An 18,831-nucleotide genomic window follows, 5' to 3' on the forward strand; every position below is an offset into this window, starting at 1 on the left:
TCAGAAAAATTGAACTTAAAGTTTCAAGTTCTGGATCAACGAAAACCTTCCTGACGCCTGTTTCAGAGACAGTCCTTCTCATGCGCAATAAGAACGTGGACTGAATAAAGTTTTCGATAGCATTCCCTTCCTTATTTAATGGTAATTTATATGGTGGTATTTTCTTTTAAATACCAGACGGGGAGTGTTATGGTCTTTTTAAGGTTTGATTTAAATTTGGTTAATGTTGTGGTCATTTAGTCCCCCTTTTGTTTTGTGAATTGCAATATTTTTTTTTTGTTTTATAACCTCTCATATTATTGGATAAAAAGAGTCAGGTGATTCTGTTAGGTCAGCCATCTTATTTTCCTTAAGTTACCAGTGTTATGCTGTGGTCTCAGCTGTTAGCTTCTTACTTGTTTGTGTCTTGGACATCATTGCCTGTAAGTTCTATTTTATTATCTTGTTATACAGATTGTTGAGCACACTATAAGGGGAAATGCTATATTTATGTTTACATACCGCAAACAGTGTTTTGATAAGCACTCCTTTTGTATATTTCAGTTTTACAAAGTAACGACTTGAAGAAAACAGACAACAGTAAAGACTGACAACCTTACTCCAGCTTCTGCTTCTTCATGTCTTGTTCGCTACCTGTTAATTTGTGTATCGACACGCACTGTGTATGACCTAATATCAGTTCTATTGCCAGTGATTCTCTATGGAGACTGGATGACTATGTACTTGTTTTTGAGCGCCTGATGGGACTGGGTGTGGCTGAAACAGCCAAACCAACAAATTAGAAGGGTGTTCACATACTTTGTCATGTAGCGCAGCTGTACAATAATGCATTCAGTTCCAGTCAGCTTAATCCAAATAAACACTAAACTGCGTTAAACTCTTTATACTGTTGTGTTTTAGAGACAATTATCACCTATCTTCCTATGCAAGGCCACTTCCATGGCTCTTCATTTCCATTGCAGTCTGTTTAGAGTCTGAGATTATAGTAAGCTGATCATAGTTCACCATAATCGCAATGATAACATAATGACCAGCTCTGCTGTGGATGTTCAGAGGCTGATGTTGGCTTGGTATGTCCAATGTGTATGTTACTTCAGTCATGTTAATGAGGTAGGTGTATATCTATATTTTAATTGTACTACTGGTTATGGAATTAACTATAATGTGGAGCTAATTACAGATTTGTTATACAATGATTAGATTTACTTGCAAGTTATGATGTTGAGGACTACAGGGCAAGAATTAAGAACGCTTTTATTGGGGAAGTTTAAGGTTATGCATTTAGAATCTTTCACTTTTTTTTTACATGCATGGCTACTGTTTTCTGTAGTGTCATGTTAACTGATTAAGCAAACAAAAAAGGCTTCATGAAAGACTGGCTATAGGATGACACTACTTAGATAAAAGTTTATGACTCATGGTGAATTTAGACTTCTAGCTGTTAGGGAACCATTTCCCATTTGGTTAGCGTTATGACCAGAATAGCGCAAGTAATAGAGAAAAAAAAAGAACAGTGTCTTATTCTGTCAATCACATTAGAGTTATTATGTTCAGATTTGCTTAAACTAAAATAGGGCTTGTTTAGGTGTTCTGCACAAAAACACAGAAAACCTGTTATATTTCAGTCACATAAGGTTACAACTACTATAACTTTATGTGGCTGAAATATAATGTAACCTTAACTATTCCTTACACCTCCATTGTTGTGTACAGGTATCGTCCTTGTGTTTAGTAGAACCAAATATATTATCGCTGTCCAAAAAGAATCATGTATCTCCATTTTTGTCCATTTGTCATGATGAATGGACTAAGAGAAATGCTCCAAAATCACTTGGAATAAAACCTCTTTACATTAACTTACACTGGATGTTAATGTTTCTGCCCTCTCCTGTAAAGTTACTACAGTGGAGCTACATGTTTTTCTTTGCACAGTGACGATATTTAATGATTCTGTGTTGGTTCAGATGGACGGAGAGTCATGTAGAGGGTGGGCAGGGGAGGAGACAGCTGAATCCTTCTGGAGGAGATACTGCTGAGCCAGCGGATGAAGAGGCTTAGTGAAGGCTCTTTCTGACTATGCAGGTTTAGCCTTCCTTACTTTAGCCCTCCCTTTTATTTCTGTGGACCAACACACACACACACACACACACACACACACACACACACAGACTGAGTCTCCCTACTCCCTGCTAACTGCTAACAAAAAGCCATTTGGGATTCAGCTATGTGTACTAGATATATAACGCATTATTTGATTATTTGAAGAAGTTAAAATTTCAAAACATAATTCCCTATATTGAGAGAAGGGAGCCAATGACATTCAACCAAAGAAAGGCTCCCAGGCAAGCAGTGCAGGAAAACAATTGCAGTGGCCTATGGTGACCAGGCCCTCTAATGTCTTTATTGGACCCCTTACATTTCTTCTTATGCAATTATACACACATGATAGCTGCAATCACTTAATGCAGTTATGCATGCAGGTATGGCACCCCTGGCCAAATTACATTTTTTGAATTTTTGAAGTGAAAATAAGTAAACAAACCTCTGCAGCAAACCATTTTTAAAAATAACATTTACTTGCATATGTTAAGTTGCTTTATATTTTATTAATGTAAAAGAAGAGGGAAAAATTAAACAGCACTTGTGGCATGTGCAAAAGGATGGGCACCCTACTAAGTCAGGTGTGACAGCTGGCAAATGCTGTTTGTAGCCAGCTAGAACTCTTCCTGTTTTTGTTTTTTCTAACTTTGACCCACTTTTCTATTCTTGGGGTGTTTTGCATGTTCGGCATGTTTACAGTTCATCCACAGATAGTCAATGATGTACAAAACAGGGTACTGCGAGGACCCTTCCTAAAGCTTCAGCTTGGGTTTACTGCAGTAGTTCATGGAGGATTTTAAGGAATGTTTTGGACCATCATCCTCTTGTAGAAACCAATCTCTTTTCAGCTTCAGATTCTTGACTGTTTGTGTCAAATTTGCTTCCAGGATTTGCTGATAATTGGTGAAATCCATTTTTCCATCTTCCCATACAAAATATAACAGATCCACCACCAGCTGGCAAAGAGTTCTTTTAATCAAATCCTGCTCCCTTTTTCTTCAAAAATGCCTTTGGAGATGTGCTATCAATGAGCTTCATTTTCAGATCCTTGGCCAGCTGCTTAGAGGAGTCCATGGTTGTTGAGTGTTAGCACAAAGTTGAAGAGTCAGAGATATTATTAGGCTTTGGAAATATTATCCCAGTTATTGTCAACCATTCTTAACCAGCCTAACTAGCTGTAGCAAGGCTGATTAAGTTTTGAGACTTTGCAACTGTAAATGTCAAAACTTCCTTGTGTGCCACAATTACTTTTTTTATTTCTTAAAGTACTTGTGCATTAACATCTGCAAAAAAAAATGTTTTTTTTAGAAAACTGTTTACTGCATATGTTATATTTATGTTATATTTTCATCTGCTCACATCCAAAAATCAAAATAAGTAATTTGGCCAGGGGTGCCCAAACTATGGTGAAGACATGGTCAGTAAGCAAGCAATTTCCACAGTCTTTTTAAGGTAATTATGCCACTGGATACACTCAAACAGAGCAACTTGCAATTGCAAAGCACCTCATAGACTTGGCTTGGAAGTCACTCACTCACATATGACACTGTATATCCTTGTTAATGTACTGGATTAAAACAATTAAACAAAAACTTTAAAATTAAAGAGAATGGCAAAATAAAACTGAAATTAAATGTTCGTGTGATCTTTTAGTAGCCTTCTGCTCAGTGGCACATGTAACCTGAACCATGTACAGCGGTGGGAGAAGGACCTCGAATGTAGAAAGCAGGAGAACTTCAGCGACTATCCAGGATGGTCTGAAAGCCAAGCTGGCCTCAGTTAGCAGCCCAAGCCTCAAGCCAAAATCCAGCATAATGGTCATTGCTAAACCTACTGGAGACTGCCAGACGCAGATTGCAAATGTGAGTCCAAATTCCTTCATGGGTACACACTTTATTAAGGGTTCTCCAGTGAAGAAAATGGTCCTATATAGAACCATAACACTCAGAGAACACTTTATATGATTAGAGTTCTTTACATCATGAAAGCGCTCTTCAGATTCATGGAAAATGTGCATAAATGTGCTATAGACAGTTCTATATAGAACCTTTTTGAAAAGAGTTCTTCTTTTGTTACAAGCTTGACATTGTAACAATAGAAGAACCCTTTTGGGTGCTATATGGAACCAATTTTCAAAAAGGTTTTATATAGAACCATCTACAGCACATTCTCTATCAGTCTGAAGAACCCTTTCATGATGCAAAGCATTCTTTGAGTGTTCATGGTTCTATATAGAACCCTTTTCTTTAATAAAGAACCCTTGAAGCACCATCTTTTTTGAGAGGGCAGCAGCAATCCAGCAGCCACAGCAGACTGTCTGGGTGTATTTGACTGGGCTCTTGGGCAAGGCAGTTGACCTACTGTGGCCCCAGCTGCCACTGCTATACTGGTGATGCCATGATGCTCCCAGACTGGGCGAAGTTAAGCAGGAAAATGATTAATTTCCATAGCAGAATCAAAAGTATAGCATGGCATGACATTCAACAGAGGTTTGGAATGTGTAGCACTGGAAAAGTTAACGGTTTAATCATTAGTCTGTTTTATAGCTTTTATTGACATAATTCAAGGAATGCTTCTTTGTGGTTTGATCTTAAATCTTGCCCAAATGTAGCTTTCATGCAGATTTACACACGTTATTTTTCTTTCTTTTTTTCCAGGTGGACATCATTCTCCCCGAGGGTGATATCGTACCTGATGCGAGCAGCGTCAGCAGCCCCCTCCCTATGCCGGACATCACAGTGGGCCAGACCTCTAGGCTGCGCGCATCCATGCGCCGCCACAAGAGCACCACTGACCTGCCCTACAGCCTGCAACGTGGCTACATGCGCGGCCAGAGGCCCAGCATCTGCACTCCCACTGCGGCTGAGCTGGCCCTGCTGAGGCGCTGCTCACTGTTTGAAGCGGCTGGTCGGCCGTGCTGTCGCCATGCCCTCAGCGTGCCAAACATGGCCAGCCCCAACACTAGCCCTTTACGCAGCACCTCGGCTACCCCCTCCCGCAGCGCACTTTGCACCCCAGTGCAGGAGCTAGAGGGCAATGCCAAGGCGCGCAGCAAGCTGGTGGAGACGGAGAGCGCACAGACACCCACATGCACACCTGAGGAGCGCGAGCAGCGGCGCTACGTCTCCAAAGATGGAAAGTGTCGTGTGGATTTGGCGCACATGGCGGAAAAAGAGCGCTTTCTGGCCGACATGTTCACCTCCTTCGTGGACCTCCAGTACCGCTGGTTTCTCTTCGTTTTCATGATGTGCTACACAGTTACCTGGTTCATATTCGCAGGGCTTTACACACTCAACGCCTTCCTGCGCGGCGACCTCGAGCTCCCTCCCAACAGCGCCAGCGACATCCCTGTGGGGCGCGAGGTGTGCTACCCCAACATAGACGGCTTCGTTTCAGCTTTGCTCTTCTCCGTGGAGACGCAGCGCACCATCGGCTATGGCGCACGCACTGTCTCCCCGAGCTGCCGCGAGGGCGTCCTTCTGGTCATGGCGCAGTGCATCGTAGGCTCCATGATTGATGCCCTCATGGTGGGCTGCATGTTTGCCAAGATCTCACGGCCTAAGAAACGAGCCGAAACGCTCCTCTTCAGCCGGACCTGTGTGGTGGCCAACCGTGATGACCAGCTTTGCCTTATGTTCCGCCTGGGAGACCTGCGCGAGAGCCACATGGTGGACGCCAAAGTGCGCGCCAAGCTCATAAAGTCGAGGCAGACGTCAGAAGGTGAGTTCCTCCCACTCCAGCAGTCCGAGATTGACCTTGGCTACGAGTCTGGTTCTGACCGCCTGTTCCTTGTGGAGCCACAGGTCATCCAGCACACCATAGACTCCAACAGCCCCTTCTGGGAGTTAGGCCCGGAGCAGCTGCGCAAGCAACAGTTTGAGATTATCGTCATCCTGGAGGGGATTGTAGAGGCCACAGGTAAGTGCAATTACATCACGTTAGAGGGGAATTCCACCAATCCCCCCCCCATCTGTGATAGAGCGTTTTACATAGTCAGTGTTGAATGTTGAGGAACCAGACGTCTGAACAGTTTAATGCTCCCTCATAGAAAGTTAGTATGTGAAATGTTTACACTGTCTGCTGCTTGCGCTCTGCTGTCTTACGATTGTTTTGATATAAAGTTTTAGCCCAAAACTTTTTTTTTTAATCCATTGATGGCAGATATCTCTACCTGAAATACCGCATAGCATATTATGAATGAAGTTCAGGAAACAAAGAATTATTGTTGCGAAAAGAGAAGAGTGTACTGGCCAGGTTTGATAATAATAATGCTGCCAACAATTAATTAAAAATGAACAGCCACCAGTTAGCATCAGGTATTCATTGTACTAGCATACATTCACTGTTAGCACATTGGCACGTTTGGTAATGCTGTTTCTTTAATGTGTTTTGACTCTCTTGATATAATGTAAAATCATATGACATCTTTTTTTGTTCTCTATGTTTCAGGAATGATGTGCCAGGCAAAGACGTCTTACATTGAGACGGAGATCGAGTGGGGAGCACGTTTTGAGCCGTGTATGACTATGGAGAAAGGTGCATTCCGAGTGGACTTGCGGCGGTTTCACAGCACTTACCCAGTGCCTCTCCTCCCGTGCAGTGCACGAGAAGCTCAACAGCTTCAGATGATACAGGCTGGACTCGAGTTACCTGGGTCTTTGAAAGAGAGTGGAGACTGTGTGGTTGACGAGGAAGACCAAGATGAAGATGTCCTCCGGCCACAAGGGACTTGTGTTTTCACTATCGAGAATATTCAAGAGTTAAATGAGTCTGATTCCCATTAGCTGATTGCCCAAGGTAGTAAAGTTAAGCCTGTCCACTTGTCAGTATCAGTGCATTTGATGTCGTCTAAAGTCAGGCAAATGGTTTTAATACTACATTCTTAAAAAAGATGGTTCTTCAAGGGTTCTTTAGTAAAGTCAGTGGTTGTATATAGAGCCATGAAGACTAAGAGCATCATTTGCATCATTAATGAGTTCTTTGCATTGTGAAATTGCTCTTCAGAGTGATGGAGAATGTGTTGTGTATGGTTCTATACAGACCTTTTTTGAAAAGGGTTCTTCTTTTGTTACAAGCTTGAGATTGTTAACAATAGAAGAACCCTTGTATCTTCTGAAGCTGTTGAGCTTCTCATGCACTTCAAGAACACTTGAAGAACCACCTTTTTAATAGTGTAGTTATTTTGAAAAGTTGAGGAGAAGTATAAAGGTTTTGGGGTGGATATTTCTAAGACACATGAATCAGTCGGAGATCCTGCACTGTACACAGTGTCTACTTTATTAGGTACAGAATTCTGTCCAGCATGCTAATATAACCAGTAGACTGCCATATCTCCTATAGTTATCTACATATTTAGCACAGTTGTACTCAGCCATTGAAAAACGTCAGTCATTTGTCTTGTGCAGTTGTGCCATTTTCCACTGGTCGATTACATGTCTGTATATTTTATGAATGTATAGATTTATTTATAAAGTCATATGTACAGTACTGTGCAAAAGTTAGAGACCATCCTTCTTTTATTTAATTTCCAGTCAAAACAAGTCAAAAGCCTTTATGTACAAATAATTCATTTCTCAGGAGACATTTTTGAGTAGATTAGATGTAAGATAATCCACTTGCACAAGAAAGAGGAAAGTTAAAAAAATACCCATGCAAGACCTGGTAGACCACCAAAACTGTCCCCATCAGATAAACAGTACTTAAAGCTTTCATCTTTGAGAGAGAGGAGAGAATCAAGCTCCACTCTTGCTTCAGATCTAACACAGGTTTTTCTGTCAGTCTTTCCACTGTGAGAAGACAACTCAGCGATATGAGTCTGAAAGGAGAGTCGGAGTGTAAGAAGCCCTAAAAGAAAATACATAAAAAGGAAGAACATTTGCAAATTCTCAGAACAACAGACTGTCCACTCCAGAGTACAGACCTCAGCATGACTGGATGTGTTTAAGATTACATGAACTGTGAGAAGCAAAAAGTGCGTCTAACTTCTAAGTCTGGAGGTATAAAATAATATCTCTGTAGATTTCTTTGGTAGAATGAAAACAAGTCTCCCAAAAAGAACTGAAGCTGTAACAAAAGCATGCTAAATATTGAAAAAAATGATTCTATGTTTAGTGGCTGGGGCTTCTCTGTAATTTTCTGTAAATTATATATTTTCTACTTTTCTCCTGATGCTGAATGTGATGAAGAAGCTATACTCAATGACCATTTTAGCTGGAAGTTAAGTAAATGAATGTTTTTTCACCTTTGCATATTACTGTAGATATATACAAACATTTACAAATGTATGTGTAAAGGTCAAGTATGTGATTCAGTACATGTTCATTTCATAATGAGATACAAGATAAGAAATCTCTGTTCCTATCGAATAAATACATCATACATAATCTAAACCGCTTATCCTTCTGGGTCACGGTGGGGTGCTGGAGCCTATCCCAGCTGTCATTGGGCGGAAGGCAGGATACACCCTGGACAGGTCCTATCGAATAAATAAACCTCTATTCTTCCTTTGATTGCAGTATAATAAACTCTACCCACTTAAAAAGACTTCTCTTCCAAAAAAACTTTTGCTGACTCAAAAGCCTATAATTGTGGGGAACGGGGGAGGTACCAAACAAATGGCCCACTCAGTTTATACTTTTCCTACATTCATAAACGTTTGTATATACAGTAGAAAACTGAATGAATAAGAAATAAATGCTTTGTTTAAAAAAAAATCAAAACAGTCAAAAGTAGGTCACTAATGGAGGAGGCCAATATAAGCTGACAAGATACATGAGAGTTATAGCCAGTTAGCTGACGTTGGAATGTAGCAGTGGAGCCAAATAGGCTGAAAAATGTGTTTCAGTTTTATAGTTTGCTGAAACATTTAGGCACAGTTAAAGAGCAAGTGTACACTCTTAAAATGAAGGTTTAAGAAGGGGGTCTTCGGGACAATGTCATAGAAGAAGCACTTTTAGTTCCCTAAGCAATCGTTCAAATGATTGTTCTTTAAAAAAATCTATTGAAACTACACAACTGGAAGGTTCCATAGTGGTTGTTCACTATGTCAACACAGAAAATAGAAATCTGCACATTTTAAGACATGATTATTGTTTATTTGCTGAATTTTGCCTATTAGGAAAATAAAAATAACAAAATGTGGCCTGTGCAAAAATGACACGTCGTATGTCTTTCTGTTTATTTTTTTTCCATTATGTTTAAATTAACAAATAATAGTAATTGTGCACTAGAATTAGCAGAAAATTGACACATTTACATGTGTTCTCTGTAGAAGATGTGTTCACTTATCTTAGAAAATCATCAGAACATGTAATCTGACCCAGGGTCCCCAAACTTATGGTGACTGTATATCGTGTATATATAACATTTATTATGTGTATAATGTTATCACATAGTGTTACAACCAAAATGTGTTACAACCACTGCAGCGTTTATCAGGATTGTTATAGTGTCTGAATGCTTTTGAAGTCCTGACTCCTTTCCAGAAGTGAAGTCCTGCATACGCATTTTTATTAAAGAAGTAGTCAATTGCGCAAAATCAAAAAAACATTTCTTGGGGCATAGATGGAAACAACAAAATTACATTTAGAAACTCTAATATTTCCTTATACAACATACTGCAACAGTCATTTCTGTCTCATTGGAAACCCTGATTAAGAAAAAAATACAGAATAGCGGCAAGAGGAACTCCTGAAGGACAAGAAGAAGAGGAACCTTGAGAGGAACCAAGACCTAAAAGGGGAAACCATCCACCTCTGCAGCCTTGACACAGGAATAATGAGCCCAGTCAGCACTCTGAAGCATTCAGATTCACCAGTGATGAATGGTATACGTCCATCAGAGGTTATCTAAAAGAATGAGTATTAGAATTAAATCCATGATTGCACTGAGGATATCAATATTAATAGGTGAAGAACTCTGGTTTAGTGTAATCTAGTGTAGTGTGACTGCATGGGTCTAGTTGGAGTCTGTGCAGGGATCAGCCATCAGCCCAAACACTCACACTCAATCAAATAATCATTTCATGCTATTATTTTTCAGTCACTATGTTGAAACATTAATTAATTCCCACACTGAACTGAGGATGCGATGCTGTTAAACTCTTTCTTTATGCTTGTTGCTATAAATGGCAATTTTGAACCCAAAACAGTTCTGGATGCAGTTCTAAGCCCTATTGAAGCCCTGTGGAGGTAATTTTTGTGCCATTTAGAGGCACAGGTGTTAAACATGTCAACTGAAGAAAGAAAATGCTTCTTGAAAAATGTTCCTTCAACTCTGCTGACATAAGATGATATCTGCTGCTCCCTGCTGCAAAAGCTGCATTTTTACAGCATCTACTGTTGAATTTGTCTCTTAACTCTCTCCTGGCTGTAATTAATAAACATGGTCAGTAACAACATCACTGATGGAAAATAATATACAGTAATATACACTGATCAGCCATAACATTAAAATCCTTGTTTCTTGTACATTTATATCAGCTTTATTTACCATATTGGTGCACTTTGTAGTTCTACAGTTACAGACTATAGTCCGTCTGTTGCTCTGCATACTTTTTTAGCACTCTTCACCCTGTTCTTCAATGGTCAGGACCCCCACAGGGCCACCACAGAGCAGGTACTATTTGGGTGGTGGATCATTCTCAGCACTGCAGTGACACTGATGTGGTGGTAGTGTGTTAGTGTGTGTTGTGCTGGTCTGAGTGGATCAGACACAGCAGTGCTGCTGGAGTTTTTAAACACCTCAGTGTCACTGCTGGACTGAGAATAGTCCACCAACCAAAAATATCCAGCCAACAGTGTCCTGTGGGCAGCGTCCTGTGACCACTGATGAAGCATGACCAACACAAACTGTGCAGCAGCAGATGAGCTACTGTCTCTGACTTTACATCTACAAGGTGGCTTAACAAGGTAGGAGCGTCTAATAAAGTGGACAGTGAGTGGACACAGTGTTTAAAAACTCCAGCAGCACTGCTGTGTCTGATCTTCTCAGACCAGCACAACACACACTAACACTCCACCACCATGTCAGTGTTACTGCAGTGCTGAGAATAATCCACCACCCAAATTATACCTGCTCTGTGGTGGTCCTGTGGGGGTCCTGACCATTGAGGCAGAGCAACAGATGGACTACAGTCTGTAATTGTGGTACTACAAAGTGCGCCTATATGGTCAGTGGAGCTGATAAAAAAGGACAACAAGTGTAGAAACAAGGTGGTTTTAATGTTACAGCTGACAAAAATATACAATTGGGTTCATAAATATTTGGACATCAACAAAGTTATTTTTATTTTAGCTGTCTACTATGGAATATTGGAGTTGAAATTAATCAAATTATTAATGAATATGAGCTCAAAGTGCAGACTTTAATTTGAAGGCATTTACATCCAAATCAGGAAAACAATGTAGAAATGAAAACTATTTTCATACAAACATACAGGATTTGCAGCCAGGCGTTAAAAATGACAACTTTCAAACCCCTAAAAATGGGCCAGCTATGTATGACACTGGTTGTAATTCCTATAGTATTCACCTGAACTGGATGGAAATACCCTCATATTAACCCCTTACCTGGCCAGGGCCCACCGGTCAGCCCAGAAATTGTATTGCACACTACTATAACCTAAGAATACCCCAGCAAGTTTGCATTGAAGTCCCTGTAGTTACTGAATAATAAGCTCTTGTATGTAATAAGCCTGGGATTTTTAAGATTTAAAGCTGAAAGTCAACTCTAATACTCTGCAGTAGACAGCTAAAATAACAATAACTTTGCTAATGTCCAAATATTTATGGACCTGATTGTATTTTGATTAAGTGGAAGACCATTTTTTAATTATACAAACACCAGTGTGACATTAAATGTAGTAACAGCTGTTATTCACTTGTATACTACAAGAAAATGTTTTACCACAAGTAAAAAGAGGGACACAGATACTGAAACTGACCTGTTTCATTTGAATGAAGCTGTGACGGTGCAGAAACAGACACAAATAGGTCTTTAGCAAACCATATGTTCCACTGCATAGCTTACTGCAGAGAAATTAATATTTGCATAATTGCAAAATTAATATTTAACCAAAGACCCCAAAGTAAAAAGAAGAAGATGAGGAATAAGTAGAAGAAGAAGAATTACTAGCTAAATGATAGACTGAATAGGCCTTTGCCCCAGTGGTGGTCTCCTGAAACATACTATAATGCCTACTAATACAATTATTCCCTGCCTAGTACACAATGCACAATTTCTTCAGAATTATGAAATCATAACCTTCTCTGTGAATAACTCTATAACACTAGAAGACTTTGAAAAGACGTTTAAAAGATTTTTGAAAGACTGAAGTCTGATACCCTCTCACATCTAAAGACAATATCAGACATTTTAGTCATAGACTATGATTTTGCAAAGACTGGGGATCTTGCAGGGTCACTATTTGCAAGACTGCAACTAGAGTTTTGAATTTATTTCCCATCATGCACCTGGTGGAAATTTACAAGCAGATAAACACTTTTCCTTCCACTATATAGTGATATAGATGGGAAGATACGCTGGCTGGGTGTGTAAAGATCTGGGCTCAGCCCAGTTCACCGTAGAACTGTATACTCTGGCAGATCATCACTCAGAATCTTTTAATTAACCTGTAAAATGTGCAGTCACTTTTTATTTAACATAAATATTTACACACCAACAAAACATGCAGCGATTCAGCATTGCGGATTGGGTGTAATAAACTAAACCGTAAAAAAACAAACAAACAAAATAGGAAACCACTAACAGAAACCAAATAAGCGAAAAAAAAAAAAACATTGATGGTTCTTCAGTAAAGCCATTCTTAAAGTCCTCTGCGCATTTCCTCACATCACTGTGACCCTCAGGAAACCTGAAATATTAAACAGCCAGTTTACATTTTTAACTTAATATGATTGTTGTATTAAAGTGGAGCAGATTTGCCTTTTTACAGAGATTTCGGGCTCTCACGCATGAATTTTCTCCCTTGCTCTCTCTTTCTCTTTAACTCTATCGCGCCGCGCGCATGCGCTCGCCCGCTCGCTCTCAGGCGCACCCCCGGCACGTCACTATTTGCATGAGCCAAGACTTAAAACTTACGATCATATTAAACACGGTTGAGAAAAAGACTGCCCTAAAACAGCCATCCTGACCACCTCACACTGAACGCGAGCGCGACGCCACTCTAGCAATGAAGTACCAGATTTGCCAAAATTAAAAATAAATAAATATACATAATAATTAATATATTAATAATTGAAATCTTATATAAATTAATATGTCTGCATTTATTTATGTCTATTTAGTAATTTCCCCTTCTCACTATTTTTTGTATTTATTTTTTTATTTATGTTTCTTTATTAACATTTTTTCTGTTTTTCTATTCATTTATTTCATTAATTTATTTCCATAACTATTCATTTTTATATTTATTTATTTCTCTATTTATTTCTTTATTTCCTTGTCCTTATGCTAATAAAGGGGCTGTCAGTCAATGATGTCACAGCGTCTTAATATTCCTATTGGTTGATCGATGTCAGACTCTGTAGATCGATTGTACATGTCTTGCTCTGTCAGCCGTAACTAAGGACAAGACAGTACAATAACGGCTTCTTACAGCAGCAGACAGTCAGAGATCTGAGACTCTCGGTTGATCTGAATGAAAATGCAGGTCCGGATTATTTACTCGTTCGTGTGGAGGCTGTGGGGACAGTTTGATCCATTTTGCTGCCTCTGCTGATACAGAGGTCGACCAGTAGTGTTCAGAGCTGTGGAGGAGGTGGTTTATCGTCTTTTTCTGCAAATTTCAGATCACTCAGACATTTGGACACCCTTCTCACACACTGCCTGTGGAGCTATCGAGAGTTATTTATCGGCAGGTTTGTCTGTCCGTGCAGTTCTTTATGGAGTGAAAGGACAGTTTAAACAGCTCTTTTCCTCTTGGTCTTGATTACTAAGCCTGAACGTGAAAAACACGCCCCCTCATTATCATATGAACGAAGAAATACAGAAGTAAATAAATGAATTAATGAAAAAATAAATAAATGAATACATGAATCAAAGAATAAAGCGAACAATTGTTAAAAATATAGATATGGAAAAAATATAAAATGGCATTAATAAAACAAAATAAATAATGCATAAATAAATACATTGAGAAATATATAACTGCAGAAAAAGGAAATACGTGTATAATTACAATCACAATAAGCAATGTATACTTTTTTTTTTATTATTGATTAATTTACTGAGCCATTTATTTTTTAATTTTATTTATTTTTCAATTTGGCAAATCTGGTCCTCCATATCTAGCAGAACTCTTATGATTTTGTTCCGATACTGGAAATTTGTCTGCGACAGTGAAATGACCTGAAAAGTCGTTTGGTGTTTGGTGCCGGCATTAGGTAGATCGCTTAATACTGGTCTTAATGTCATTTACTATCGAGTAGTGAGAAACGCAGACTGTCTTTAAATCATGGCGGAAAGATTTCCTTATTGTAGCTGAATTTCAGAACAGCACTGAACACTGAACAGAACAGCTTTCTGAAACTCTGAAAAGGTAATATAAAATACATATAAAAGCTCTAAAATACGTAAAAGCACATTCATAACTTGCATAGAATCAAGATATCCACTATATTGCCTCCCAGGGGTGAAGACACGTGCATTTGAAAATTTAGCTTGACATTTGCATTAAAATTCAAACGCAGTGATCCTGTTGTGCGCTCCAATGAGTTACTGAAGCTTTACCACTAGAGGGAGCCAAAGCCCATTCTATGACCACCTGCAGTGCACTTCTCCCTAACCTCAGTGGATCAGTCAAGACAGTGCAGTTCTGTGCTGGAGTCATGAGGTTCGCTAACAAATAATGGAGGCTTATAGCGACAAGCCAGCACTGTGCAAGCTGTACATCGAAATCATCACACACATCTTGCTGAGTTGTTAAGTATGGAGTGAACTGAGTGTTTGTTTTTTTGCTGTTATGTATTATTTCTGACACTATATGACATGGAAAAGTGGGGTCAGCTGTCACAGGGGTAAGTTGTCATGATGTTCATACCTCCAACACCTGAGGCCCTAAATTAGAAAAAATTAATAGCTGTTTTTGTCATTATCCATTCACATGTGGTTAAAGTCATTTTCACCTTTGAAAAGTAAAAAAAAAAAACAAACAAAAACCAAACAACTTTACATTTCATGTAATAATATGTATAAATGTTCAACACTATATTTTTGTACTGAGTAGGGGAGAAAATGTTAAGCTAGCCTTCAGATATAGCTATTAGCACACATCAGTTTGGGGGAAGGTGTCACATGTGACAACTTGCCCTAGTATAGACTGGTTTGCAGAACATGCTTTGAAAAACTTTGTTACGTTGATTATTCAGTTACTGGCTTTATCATAACAGTATTACATTTTATGGTAAATTGCTTTTTTATTATTATATACAATGGGATCCAAAAGTCTAAGAATGAAAATACTTTTATTTTGCATTATTTTCTACGTTTTTCATTACAAGTTGTATTATCTGCTTAACAAGTTGAGTGGAAATTGGAGTCTTTGTTATATTTACATGAATTTCATTTCATGTTTATATAGCACCTTCCATATATTGAAAAGCAGCTCAACTGAGAAGTTTTACAAAATAAAAACATTGAATAAAAGGGTGAAAGGTGTAGGAATAAAAAAAATCTAAAAGTGAAAATTCAAAAAATACAAATCAGAATCACAGAATAATTTGACTTAATTAATGATTAAATAAATACAATACAATAAAATAAAACTAAAAACCACAATAGGACAAATAATACAACATGAAACTAGAGAAAAGCTAAGGTAAAAAGACTTAAGCTGCTTTTTAAAACTGCTAACTAAGGATGCTTGTCATATGTCTCATGGGAGGGAGTTTCACAGTTTGAGAGCATATACACTAAATGCCACCTCACCACTTCTTTTGTGTTGTGTTCTACAAACAGAGTAATCTTGTGTTTGATGATCACTGTGAAGCACATTCAGCTAAATAGACTGACATGTAGGCAAGTGCTAACCCATCAATCCCCTTAAAAACAAGTAAAAGTGCTTTAAAATGAAGTCTGTATTGAACAGGCAGCCAATGAAATGCATGGGGTAACATGTTTACTCTTTCATGTTCTGCTTTCTGTACAAGCTGTAATTTGTCAGTACTCTTCTTAGGTACGCTAGTGAACTATGTATCACAGTAATTTAGTCAAAGATAACAATCTCCACTTGAAGTAGATCCAGTTAGAAGAATTTCAGTTTAATCTTCGTTAATTAAAAAACAAAAAAACTTGTTCATCCAGGGCAGCATTGTGGCGCAGTGGGTAACGTTGTCGCCTCACAGCACTGGGTCAGATTCTTTGGCCGGACGACCAGGGTCCTTTCTGTGTGGGGTTTGCATGTTCTCCCTGTGTCTGCATATGTTTCTTCCCACAGTCTAAATACATACAGTCAGGCAAATTGGCGATGCTAAATTGCCCCTAGTTGTGAGTGATTGTACAAATACAGTCTGCGTATCTGCCCTGTGATGGACTGATGGCCTGTCCAGGGTGTTTCCTGCCTTCTGCCCAAAGGCTGCTGGGATAGGCACCAGTACCCCCCCACGACCCAGGAGGATAAGAGGCTTAGAAGATGAATGAATGAATGCTGTTCATCCAATTTATGATGTTTCATTAACTAGCCAATCATCATGTGCTACAGAGATGTAAAGCTGTATCGTCAGTGTAGTGTTATGACTCTGTATAAAAAATATATGCCCTCCTGGTTCCCCAACTCACACCCTCAACTAGTATTGCAATAATAACATTTGTTTTATTGTTTTAGTTTATGTTTTATTATTTCAGGTTCAAGTAGTCTGAACAGACTAAAGTCTTTAGAAGAGGGGACTATATGGAACAGCAGGGAAGGAAAAGGGAAAATAACAAGCAGAACAAAACTAAATTTAGATTTAGTGGAAACTGTCATGTCTAATAAACAAAAGAAAAGCAAAAACAATTGTTAACATAACTTCTAAGTAAAGCAAACCAGAAGAAAACCCTCTTTCCCCAATAAGGGAGATTGTATACAAGAGTTACGTCTTTGAGCAGCGACACTAGCTCAGTGTTCACAGTCTACTTCAATGAGAATTCTTCATCAACACACTGTACACTATCTTTATGAAAATCGCAACAAACAAACAACAAAGCAACACTAAGCTGTTCAATAATGTTTGAGCTCTTACACAGACAGAGCTCTCTAGCCAAAGATGTTTCAACAACTGGTCAGGGAACGGGGAACACAACGGAAACTATGTCAGAAGCAAGGCCTCACCACTTCCTCCTGGACGCGTCCCTTTTAAAGGCGGCTTCCCCTGGTGATAATCTAGTGTATCTCCCCTCTGACAGTTCTGCAAATCACCTTGGAAGAAAACAGACAAACTACAAAGAAAAAAATGCACATTATGACCCATAGTGTTGACTCCATGTTCACTGATGATATGGCCAAGTGGCAGCATATATAAGGAAAATAAGAGGATAGACCCCTGTAGTATGCCACAGCAAATGTCTTGCTGTCTTCATACAAATTCAGCAAGGATAACAAAGTACTGTCTATCAGTCAAATATATATAAAACCATTTGAGTGCATTTCCATGAAGTCCAACCCAATTTTCAAGTCTGTCAGTGTACATTGATCAACAGTATCAAATGCAGTAAGATCTAACTAATGAGAAGGGTCTAACTGCAAAGCCGCAGTACCACGCTCTCAGACCCAGCCTGTCACACCCTCACTCTCAGCTCTGGATATGATGTTATCGAGATTCTAAGTACTTTACCTTTTATTAAATGGAGGGCACAGAAGGTAGTATGTAATGCTTTGAAGAACACAAATACCACGGCTAACTCTGAAATGACTCCCTACTCCATACATAGTGTACCATATAGGCCAGGAAACTTTGGCTTCTGTGCACAAATAGCGCTCTAGATTTTAGATAAGGAGTTGTGCAGCTAATGGGTAAATATCTTTCTATTTGACATATAGGGAGTATGGAGCAATTTGAGATTCAGCCGATGTGATCATGAAATAAAACGCAAGTCTGGGGTGTGGTCTTGGCTGGAAGATGGAGTTGTGCAGAGTAAATGAGTAATGAATCAGTAATGAGTTAAACTTGTAACTAATGAACAGCAGCCTGTAGTTCCAAAATATATTTTGGAACTGGAAAAACCAAAATCCTACCATAAATGCAGTTTCTCTGTTAAAAATTGTTTCTCTCATCTAATAAGAGTAATATAGTCCTTGCTGAAAAAAACAGCTGGTCTACATATGCTGGTTTTGCTGGTGACTAGCAATGCTGGTCTATGCTTGTTTTTCTAGATTGCCAAATATTCAGTATGTGCAAAGTGTATAGCTGATAGCTGCTGGATCCAAGATGGAGCTCTCACTCTCAGTGTTTTTTTTTGTGTGCATCGTCCACTCTCTTCATGAAAACAGAAGCACCACAGGGCTGTGTCCTCAGTCCAGCCCTTTTACTCTTTTCACACACAACTGCACACCCATCCATTCCTCTTACACTACACTGAAGTTCAGCAGACAACACCATAGTGGGAGTGATTTCAGGAAATTACGAGACGCACTACTTAGAGGAGGTTCAACATCAGGTTGAGTGGTGTTCAGACAGTAACCTGGTCCTAAACACCACTAAAACAAATGAGATTGTTGTGGACTTCAGGAGAACC

The 18,831-nt window shown here is 39.1% G+C and overlaps 1 protein-coding gene across 1 annotated transcript; it reads left to right on the plus strand.

Moving 5' to 3' along the window:
• Nucleotides 1-362: 362 nt before the first annotated feature.
• Nucleotides 363-6,954, plus strand: LOC118826333 (G protein-activated inward rectifier potassium channel 3-like). The gene is made up of 4 exons (XM_036597280.1): nt 363-422; nt 3,754-3,962; nt 4,758-6,018; nt 6,550-6,954. The coding sequence occupies exons 2-4, from the start codon at nt 3,789-3,791 to the stop codon at nt 6,882-6,884; spliced, it is 1,770 nt and encodes a 589-aa protein (XP_036453173.1). The 5' UTR covers nt 363-422; nt 3,754-3,788; the 3' UTR covers nt 6,885-6,954.
• Nucleotides 6,955-18,831: the final 11,877 nt, after the last annotated feature.

The sequence above is a fragment of the Colossoma macropomum genome, unplaced genomic scaffold, assembly GCF_904425465.1.
Source record: "Colossoma macropomum unplaced genomic scaffold, Colossoma_macropomum, whole genome shotgun sequence".
Taxonomy (NCBI): domain Eukaryota; kingdom Metazoa; phylum Chordata; class Actinopteri; order Characiformes; family Serrasalmidae; genus Colossoma; species Colossoma macropomum.

Excerpts from the sequence above, each read along its gene's own strand:
- LOC118826333 (XM_036597280.1), top strand. The coding sequence starts at position 3,789 with ATGTACAGCGGTGGGAGAAGGACCTCGAATGTAGAAAGCAGGAGAACT. Across the intron at positions 3,963-4,757 it reads GCCAGACGCAGATTGCAAAT|GTGGACATCATTCTCCCCGA; the intron begins GTGAGTCCAAAT and ends CTTTTTTTCCAG. Across the intron at positions 6,019-6,549 it reads GGGGATTGTAGAGGCCACAG|GAATGATGTGCCAGGCAAAG; the intron begins GTAAGTGCAATT and ends TCTATGTTTCAG.